We start from the raw sequence: 10449 nt of genomic DNA on the forward strand, positions 1-10449 counted from the left end.
GCTCCATACGAAGCCTTAGAGACACAATGATGATTAAGTTCTGAGATAAAGCCCACCTCAAAGGGCTGCATGCACATTAAGTGCAATGATATATATAAACTGCTTAGTGTAGAGCAAGTGTTGGCTCAATATTGTTCCTTTCCCTTTCGTAAGTTCATCTCCAACTTTTTATTGGGATTGCTACATACCACTGATATAGCTACTTACTGGCGATTTTTGAAAGTCCAGATTTAGTAGAAAAAATGTGTTTGAGGGCTATTCAACCCATGAGCTCCCCCCACTGTACCCTGAATCTTACCAAAGCCTGCTGAGGAAGCTATAAATGTCTTTAGCTTTGCTACGTGGTATCTACAAACTTAAGGTTGAGAGCACAGGCAGAGAATTCACCCTCAAAAGCAGGAGGCCATGAGGAGAAGCTGATATGCTATGGAAGCAGCTGCCCTTTCAGCGAGGACTTGGCCATGCCCTGTACCAGCTCTCAGAGAAAATGAAAAAAATCAGACACAGGTCCTATGCTGAAGGAGCATGGAATGTAACTAAGGGTGTCAGGAGCATTAGATGAAAAATAAATGATGACGTGAGGGAGGAAATGCTAAGGACCCAAGGAGTGGACATTGTGTGCCAGCAGAGAAAGAAAGCAGAGTGACTCGGGGCAGAAGGGGCAGGTCCAAACCAGGGATTACACTTACATGAATGAAGAGGATTGGGCAGGGCATTCCCAACAGGGCAGGGGCAGCTCAGGACACCCCGAGGAGATTAGGGTGTCTGCAGCAACAGTACGCAAATCTGCACTTTCTGGCTACCCCAGAAAGGAGGGCGGCAGGCACGCCGGCGCTCCACCTCGAGGCTTCCTCCATTCCTGGCATTTGGGACTTTTGACAGAAGCAGATACCTTGGCAACGGCTGGAGGATTAATTACAGTGGCCATGAACCCAAGCTCTCAGAGGACTGCCAGTACAAATATCTCATAATCCTTCTCTCTTTGGATCAAGAATTCCATTCCCAGCCTAAGCCTGTTTAACTAGACTTAATTAAACTACGTTAAACTTAGTTTAACTAAACTTGGTTAACATGTCTGTCTAACACGTCTGCATCTCAGGCTGTGCTGGATGTTTATTGATATTTATTGAATATGTGGTCTGATTTCTGTCTTTGGGGAACTTAAAGTCTAATTGTAGAGATCAGACTTACATGGATAAATGCAATCACAAAACCTAAAAAGGATATATCGTTTTGGTTAAATAAGAATAAAGTCTAGTGTCAAAACACGTGCTTCTGACAGTGCCTTGTTTCTTCCTGCCATGAGGCGCATCGAACCTAACTGGACAGACCCTCCACGGGCAAGGAAGCTTGTGCTTCCCAAGGCCTAGTCATCTCCCCTGCTCACCTCCCAGGTGGGTCTTCTTTGGGAGGATCTGCAGAGGCCTGTGCCAGCACATGCGGCCCACTCAGGATGATGGTGGAGAGCCCACCAGTTGCCAAGCACCAGGTTCAGCTCATTTGATGCTCATACTGGCTATAGGCCCATTTCTCAGAAGAGGAAACTGAGATACAGAGAAGTTAAGTGATTTGCCCAGGATCACACAGCTAGATGTCTCATGGGTCTCTCCGGTGCCAAGGTGCAAGCGCTTAACTGGGCCTCCTTACCTGGTGTTGGGGGCAGTGGAGTTAACTTACACAGGAAAGAATCTAAAAAAGTTTCATCTTGGAAAGCAATCTCGGACTTCTCTGACTTCCCTTCAGAACACCTCCAACCAGCTCGTGGTACCTGCTCCGAGGTATTTTGGTGGCCCTTCGTAGGCCAGAGACAAGCAGTGGATACAAGAATGTTCTTGTCCTGAGGTTTCCAAACCTGACTGCTTATCACAATCACCCAAAGGGCTTTAAAAATATAGATTTCCAGGCCTCCGGGCTCCAGGAAAGATTTGGATTAAGCAGGTCTGGGATGGGACCTCGCAGTCTGCATTTTCACAAGGGCCCTGTGGAAGCACCAAGTGTTAGCATGGGCCTGACCCGCAGGTTCCATCTGTGCATGGTGCCACCTCCAGAGCCCTCCAGGAGGACTTCTAGCTCCCTCTAGCTATACAGGGGCTTTGCTTTGTTGTCATAACAGTAGAGCTGCACCCCAAATAGTGTAGAAGAAACAAGGTAATATGCCTGCGTGCTGCGTGAGGAGGTGTATGATTATTCCTGAAAGAAGGATGCTATTATCTGGGGAACACCTGTGACAACAACAGGGCCAGCACCTCACTTCTTTCATCATGGAATCTCCTTCCTCACCCTCTTACTGCCTACACACCAGAGGGCCACAAAGTCCTTGTACTTTATCTCAAAGAGATTCCTCACCTCAGAGCCTTGGAGCTTTTTAGTTTCGATTCTAATAAGCTTGGTTATCTCGATTCCTAACATATGACAAGTTAACTTCAGTAAATTAAGAGGAAAGGAGGGAAGCCCATTCACAGAAGTAAGAAATGATCGCTCACCACTGACAGCTAGCATTGTTTCCTCAATGGTGCAGTAGAAATAATAATAGTTAAATGTTTTGGGGATTTACCATAGTTCAAGTACCATACTAAGCTTTATATACATGATCTCATTTAATCTTCTCAACTCCCAATTATTATACTCATTTTACAGAGAAGTAAATGGAGGCTCAGAGAGGATAAATAGTAACCCAAGTCTGTCCTGACACTGAGACAACAAGAAGAAAAGTACAAAAAGCAGGGACCTCAAGGCAGCGTGGGGCTATATGGCCCTATCCATGCAACAAGCCCTAAGCGTCACAGCTCAATGTCATTCAGGTCACCCACAATGATGAGCATGAGTCAAGGAAAGGCTATGCTAGCAGTTAGGCTTTCTATAAAGGAACAGTGGAGGCAATGTTATATATTTAAAAAGCTGCTGTCTAGAATGCGCCACGAACATTTTAAAGTGTTAGAATTATGCATCGTATATGTAGACACCCTTATTCCCCACAGATTCCAGACTTCTAAGAACATTCAAGGTGAAATAAGAGTTATATGCATAAATTTTTTTCCATGTTGTCATGGACAAAGATACTTCCTTGTTATCCCTTAATCTCATGGTTATTTGCATTATTTTAGCTACAGGAGCTAAAACCCCTGGAGCAGCAGACAGTTTTCATTCTGGACCTGTTCAGGACTAGGAATATTTCCACAATAACCATTATGTCTGTGCTGCTATGGTAAGTAATAAGCGATCTGGAAGTGTGACATATAGCACATAAGCATACAACCGATTTTATTTAATTTAAGGGAACATCCAGGCAAGGCCTGGGTCTTCCTGAAACAAAATAAAAATTATAAAATTCTAAGTTCTTTGGAAATGCCTCAATTCACTTCACGGAACTGAGAACTGAAAGAAAAAAAAAAGTTACAGGGAACAATATTAAAGTCTGCAGTATTCTGACCCTCATAAAGTTACTGGGATTATATCCCAGTAATGATGTCCCTGGTGCCTGAAACTGAGATCCTAATTCAGGTCCTGCTTCCTGAAGCTGTACTGGCAATTGAACAGTGAGGTTAGAAGGACCTGAACCCCTAGGGCCAGGATTGGAGTTTTGACAAGCTTTTCACACTTGCTAATTGCAAACTACCAAGTGATTTTAAGGCATAGGAATAATAAATTGACTTTGTAGACTAGATTTAGTAATGGATCTGCCAAGAAATGAAGAAGAAGGAAAAAAGAACATACCTACTCCATGATGGCAGCACACACAAAAAAGATGATTATCATAACTACTCGGTTCAGACTGCAGCTACTCTTTTTTTAGGGCCATCCTGTTTTGCCTAAACTGCTCTTATTACCACAGGTCGAAATCACTAAGATTCCTAGAGCAAGAAAGTTTAATGTTTTTGTTTTGTTTTGGATTAGCCCTTGTGCTACCCAACATAGAGTTTTGTATAAAAATACCCAACAGTGTTCCCGAAAAGATTTTTCAGATATCCTCTACTTTTCATTCATGTTAATAATGAGAATGACATTAACGTAAAATAATATTGAATGTCATCTGTAACTGAAAATTTTTAATAAATGATAAACTAATTTCTGCTCAAGGGAGTCTGCAATAACGTACTTATTTTCCACAGAGAAGGTTATGTGGAAGTTAACTATGATGACAGGACATGCAGTGTGTACTTTGTGATACTTTGAAGCATTATGTGACTTTTATTCTTTTCCCTAAAGTGAGTTTTACTAAACTCAATTGGAATTTACTGTAAAATCAATTGAGATTTACTGTAAAATTTAATTGATTTTACTAAAATCAGTTGGATCCCACTGTATTACCTATATATCTTTTTCCTTCCTTCCTTCTTTCCTTTCTTCTTTCTTTCTCTTTCTACTTTTTTTTTTCTTTTTGGTAAGAATTAAGTGGATTTTATGTCCACTGATGTGACTGACATTCTTTCTTTAAATAAGGGAATGAGGATGTACTAACTGTTCAGGTAATACTGAAATGTAAAGTTAACTAGACCAGGATTAGTATTGTTGCATACTGGTGTTCCTAGACTTGTGCTGTCCAAAAGAACTTTCTGCAGTGATGAAAATGTTTTATGATGGACATCTGTGTTGTCATAGTGGCCATTAGCCACACGTGGCTATTAAACAATTGAAATGTGGCTAGTGCGACTATAGGACTGACTCTTTGATTATATTTACTTTTATTTACTTTTAAATAACCATGTGTGGTTAGTGGCTACTGATAGGAAAACAAATCTAGACAATTTCTTGACCATTATGAACTTTTTGAGTGATTCATGCTATCCTTTTGTCATTTTTGTGTTTTTAATTTTGTCTTTCAGGATGCTCACCTCGGTGGGTTACTTCGCTCTGTCTCTCAACGCTCCTAATTTACATGGAGATGCCTATCTGAACTGTTTCCTTTCCGCCTTGATTGAAGTTCCAGCTTACATTACAGCCTGGCTGCTCCTGCGAACCCTGCCCAGGCGTTATATCATAGCTGGAGTACTGTTCTTCGGAGGAGGTGTGCTTCTCTTAATTCAATGGGTACCTGCAGGTAAGAAGTTAACCAATACTGACAGCTTAAGGGAAAAGATCTACACCTTGATTTAATCTAATTATTGGTCATTGCTCCATGTTTATGTAGTTTAATAGATTACATCATAATCTATTCATTAGTCAATTAGACAAATGATAGCTCACTATGTAATTTTCTGTGTTCAAAACAACACCCCTCAAGCAGATGAGTCAGCTTGGGAGAATCGGAAATCATCACCCAAAGAGGAAGAGTCCAGTGGTTTCCTTCATGGAAACATTCACCTAAACCCTAGAACCTCTTTCTTTAAGTCACAACCCTGCTTCCAAATTTCTTGGTACTTTCTTGATACTTCCAAACCTTTAGTCTGAGGTGTATACTCAAGTGTTAGAGTTGGCAGTACATGCCAGTTCCAGTACAAATTCGGTGACTTTTTATGGTCTGTAATGTTTGAGTAATTAATGGGCACACAAAGGAACACATGCCTCCCTTCTTTCCTTATGTCTAACTTTCTCATATTATTAAAATGTTAAGGTAATAGGTTATAGATACCTAGTATTATATATAGAAATATAAATTTCTTAATAATAAGAAATAGGATAGAAAGGATGGGTCCTTCTCTTTGAAGATTAAGCTTAACTATAGTAACAAGCCAACAACTTACCATAAAACTGTTGTAACAAATAAAAGTGGACAAAGGTCACTGAAAGCATGATGATCTAGATCAACTCTTATCTTGTCCAGGTTGATTATTAAGACATTCGAAGGGAGAGTGCTATTTGGGGAATAACTTTACATTATAAAAACATTTTCACATAAGCAAAGACAATAAAAGCAACTGAGTTAAGAATATATCACTCCTAAAATATATCACACTTCTGTTTACACTGTGTCTCTTTTCCAGATTACAACTTCTTGTCCATTGGTCTGGTGATGTTAGGAAAATTCGGAGTCACTTCTGCTTTCTCCATGCTGTATGTCTTCACTGCAGAGCTCTACCCAACCCTGGTCAGGAACATGGCCGTGGGGATCACATCCATGGCCTCCAGAGTGGGCAGCATCATCGCTCCCTACTTTGTGTACCTCGGTGAGAAGCATCTTATCAATTTAAATATAAAAGTAATGGGTTTTCATGGTGAAAAACTCAAACAGCATAGAAAGTACTAGAAAAAGTACAAGTTCACCTCTTCCCCCTCAGCTCCTCAAATCATGGCCCTAATAGTAACTAATATTAACATTTTGGTGAGTAGCCCTTCAGATATTTTGTTTTGCACAACATATATATGTGTATATATATTTTAAAAATACACAAACAAAATTATATATATTGTTTCACAACTTTTTAAACTTAACATTGAATTAGAATATCTTTATTGGTGTATACATAGCTCTTTTACCTCCTTTTTAGTCAATATCTAGTCTTCCAATGTATATATATACTTAATTTATTTAACTAGGCTCAATGGATAGACATTTAGACATGTTCAGATTTTTGGTATTACAAATAATACTACAGTGAACATTTTCTCTATGCCCTTACACCCTTCATTTGTTTGATTATATATATTTGAATTCATGGATTGAAGGGGCAACCAAAAAATTTCATAGATATTGCTAAACTGACCTCTAAATCTTGTACCAATTTACAATTCAACTATCAATACCAACAATGAGGATTTTTCAATTTTTTAATCATTGATAATCTATTATGTGAAAAATGGATATAATTGTTGCTTTCATCTCCATTTCTTTAATTATGAATGAGGTTGAGCATTTTTCATGTATTTATTGACACTCTTTATTTTTCAGTGACCTGACTTTTCATGTCTTGTTCCCATCTTTCTGATGGTTTATTCAATTTTTTATTTTTACTTCATGAGAGGTCTTTATAATCTAAAGAAATTAGCTTTTTGTACGTGTTGTAAACATTTTTCCTAGTTTATCATTTACATTTTGACTTTATGAGATTTTTTTGTAATGCAGGAAATTTTAGTTTTTAAATCAAATTTACCAGTCTGGACTAACACTCCAGAGGGGCGTTAGTGGGATGTTCACTGGATGCAGGATCTGGTGCTTCAAGCCTGATCTTCATTACGGACTCTACTGATGAGTGATGTAGACATACCGCCTCATTCTTCCTGGTCATCCACTGGTTACCTAGTGGTCCAAACACACACATGCACACACACACACACACACACACACACACACACACACACACAAATATGAATTCTCAGAAAAGGTACATTCATCTCTTACAGAGAAGAGAAACATGATCCTATCTTAAACCTGCTCTTCACAGCTGCCCTGAACAAAGCCTGAGAAAGCACATTATTGTACAGAATGGTGTTGTTTCCCCTCTTTTCTTCCCTATACTTTCAAACCATGCTCATATGGTTTAGTGGGGGTCCATTGGTACATAAAAAAAAAAAAAAAAAGGAAGAGTCCAAGACAGAGCTTTATATTTCACACTTGCTACTCCTGTTAGTGACACAGAGGCCTCAGAGAAGCTTCAGGATTAATGTGTTTTTTGTCGAATAAAATTCTTGAATGTGTTGTTCCTGTCATATGCAGAAGAGAAGCAAAGTGAGGATCTATTATTCTCCTGAGTGATGCTATATAAAGGAGAGGTGGGGTGGTTCTTCCAATTACATATAAAACCAAGATTTATAAATGCTACAAAGAGAAACCAAAGCACTGTGTTTTCACAGTGCCTGACATTTATTGATTTAAATTAGATCGAACATATTATTTAGACTTCTTTAGAGTCTCGCGACTCTGTGGAACTAGCCTCCTTCCACTGCGGCCTGTTGGTTTGGGCAAAAACAAAGGTCAAACCAGCCATAATGTCACTGCAACATCCTGGTCAGCCTCTCTCTTCTTGGTGTCTCCTTACTCTCATCTCTAATTACCTCCCCCTTCAGGGGAGAACTTTGCTAGGCAAAGGTTTCTATCGAAGGAACATCTGTCACATGTAATTAAGCAGTAGCTTGGAGAATGCTAGTTGACATGAAGGACCTCCTGATAATGCAAAATCAAGTAGGTAAATGATTAAGGGAATGCAGAGGCAGTGGCGTCTGCCAGAAAGAAACTGTGTTTTGCATACTTTTTAACTTCTGAAAATGTTCAGATTCAAAACTGCTCTCAAATTCTGTTTGCCACCTTTACACAGTGATTCTTGAGAGCAGCCGGGGAATCCCTGTATCTAAATGATGTCATATGTCCTGTGCCCTGCAGGTGCTTACAACAGAGTCCTGCCTTACATCCTCATGGGCAGCCTGACAGTCCTGATCGGAATCGTCACCCTGTTTTTCCCTGAAAGTTTTGGAATGACCCTACCAGAGACCTTAGAGCAGATGCAAAAAGTGAAATGGTAAGTGGAACTTTAAAAAATAATACTAAAATTCCTCAGAAAGAATAAATTTGCAAGGATGGCCAGGAAGTTTCTCCATAGAGTCACTAATATAGGTAATAAAGTAAGCAATGGTTACTAACAGTGTGCTGATGTCACAGGACTAGACATCACTGGAAGAGAGTTCAGAATTAAACTCAAGAAAATGGTGAGGATTCAGTATATGATAAAAAAGTAGCAATTCAAAATCAGTAGGGAAACGTTAGATTACTCAGTAAAAGATGTTAGAACATTCAGCTAGCTATTTTGGATAAATAAAAACTCGAATCCTGCTTCAAAATACATCCAGATAAATTCCCAAAAGATTAAAAATTGAAGCCTTAAAATGTAAAATCAAAAACGTATCAGAAAAAAATATAAATATTTTTACAACTTTAGAGAAGCACGATATAAAAAACAAAGGGCCATAAAGGAAAAGATTGGTATATCTGATTATGTAATCTTAGAAATTATTGGCACAGCAAGAAAAAGCACTGTAAGCAAAGACAAAGGTCAACAAGCAGGGGAAAAATATTTGCAACACACCATACTGACAAAGGGCTGTCACACCCAATACACAAAAAGCTCTTAGTTATCAGCGGAAAAAAGACGAACGACTTAGTAGGAAAACTGGCAAAGGTCATAAACAAGCAGTTTACAGAAAAAAATTCAGTGGCAGATTATATATGAAAGAAAAATGCTCATTCACATGAATAGAAATATATAAAATAAACAATTCGGTAATATTCTTTTGGCTTATGAGATTGTGCGGGGGTTTTTCCTTGTGGTATCAATCAATCATTTCTGACACCAACTGGGTGTCTTATAATATAATCAGTTCTAACACTGACTACCTGGAGTTTGTCTGCATCAGATTCCACAGGTTTAAGCCTCAGTCTCCCAAGACCGCCCTCACTTCAGGTGCCAATCGCAAATATCAGGTCCCTAGGTGATCCACTCTTCTGTCCAACTTGGCTATGAAGTCAGGTGTTTCTAAAACCCTCCTCCTGCATGAAGTTTGGTAATTTTAGAACGACTCACGAAACTCAAGAAAACACTTTGCTTACTAGTTTATCATAAAAGATGTAAATGAACAGCCAGATAAAGAGTCACATGGAGTGAAGTCCAGAAGGGTCCAGAGTGCAGGAGCTTCTGTCCCTGTGGAGATGGGAAGTGCCACCATCCCAGCACATGGATGTGTTTGCTGATTCAGAAGCTCTCCAAACCCCACCGTTTAGGGGGTTTTTTGGAGGTTTCGTCACATAGGTGTGGTCGATCATTAATTTAATCTCCACCTTCTCTCCCTCCACGGAAGTTGAGGGGTGGGGTGAAAGTTCCAGGCTTCAATTCAAGGCTTGACAACCAGCCCCCATCCTGTTATCTTGGGGTGAGGGTGGGGGACAGCCAAAATTTGCTTCATCAGAACAAAAGACAAAATGTTCCTATTACCAATATCATTCAGGAAATTATAAAGAATTTAAGAGCTCTCTTTTGGGAACGGGTACAAAAACTGAATATCTTTCTATGATTTCACAGATTGGCAAACATTTAAAAGATAAGTGGTAGGATAGGAGAAGTTTAGATTCTAGAAGGAAACTGCCTAGCTTCAAATCCCAAATCTGCATAAACCTGGGCTAATTTAATTTTCCGGGCAAAACTTAATTTTCACTAAACTTCAGTATTCCTATCCGTCATATGGGGATAGTTCCTATGGCCATTGTAAGGTTATGTAAGGTAATGTGATTTTAGTGCCCGGCCATAATAAAAATAAGTCTGCACATGAATGGATTCTGATCCTTAAGAGAAATACAAAGTGCCCATTTTTGATAAACTGTTTTCTTCTAATCATATAACTACTCCAGTATCAACTTTAATTTGCTAAGAACTTCATTCTTTCCACTCTATCTTTTCCTCAGGGAAACTATAAAAGAGTGTAAATTCTGGGTTTTGTTCACGTTTAATTAAGAAAGTGGCTCCAAATATTCTAAAACATTAAACACCAATTCTAGATTTCCGAAGTTCTTGTTAAAGTTAAAATAAT

At 39.1% G+C, this 10449-nt stretch overlaps 1 protein-coding gene across 1 annotated transcript in view; it reads left to right on the forward strand.

Annotated features, from left to right (window-relative positions):
* SLC22A4 (solute carrier family 22 member 4) overlaps positions 1-10449 on the forward strand; it is a 44794-nt gene that overhangs the window by 33541 nt on the left and 804 nt on the right. The window contains exons 6-9 of the mRNA XM_023532007.1: positions 3105-3205; positions 4824-5038; positions 5922-6104; positions 8255-8390. Coding sequence (XP_023387775.1) covers positions 3105-3205; positions 4824-5038; positions 5922-6104; positions 8255-8390 — 635 coding nt within the window. The remainder of the gene's footprint in view (positions 1-3104; positions 3206-4823; positions 5039-5921; positions 6105-8254; positions 8391-10449) is intronic.

This window comes from Pteropus vampyrus, unplaced genomic scaffold (genome assembly GCF_000151845.1).
Source record: "Pteropus vampyrus isolate Shadow unplaced genomic scaffold, Pvam_2.0 Scaffold74, whole genome shotgun sequence".
NCBI lineage: Eukaryota > Metazoa > Chordata > Mammalia > Chiroptera > Pteropodidae > Pteropus > Pteropus vampyrus.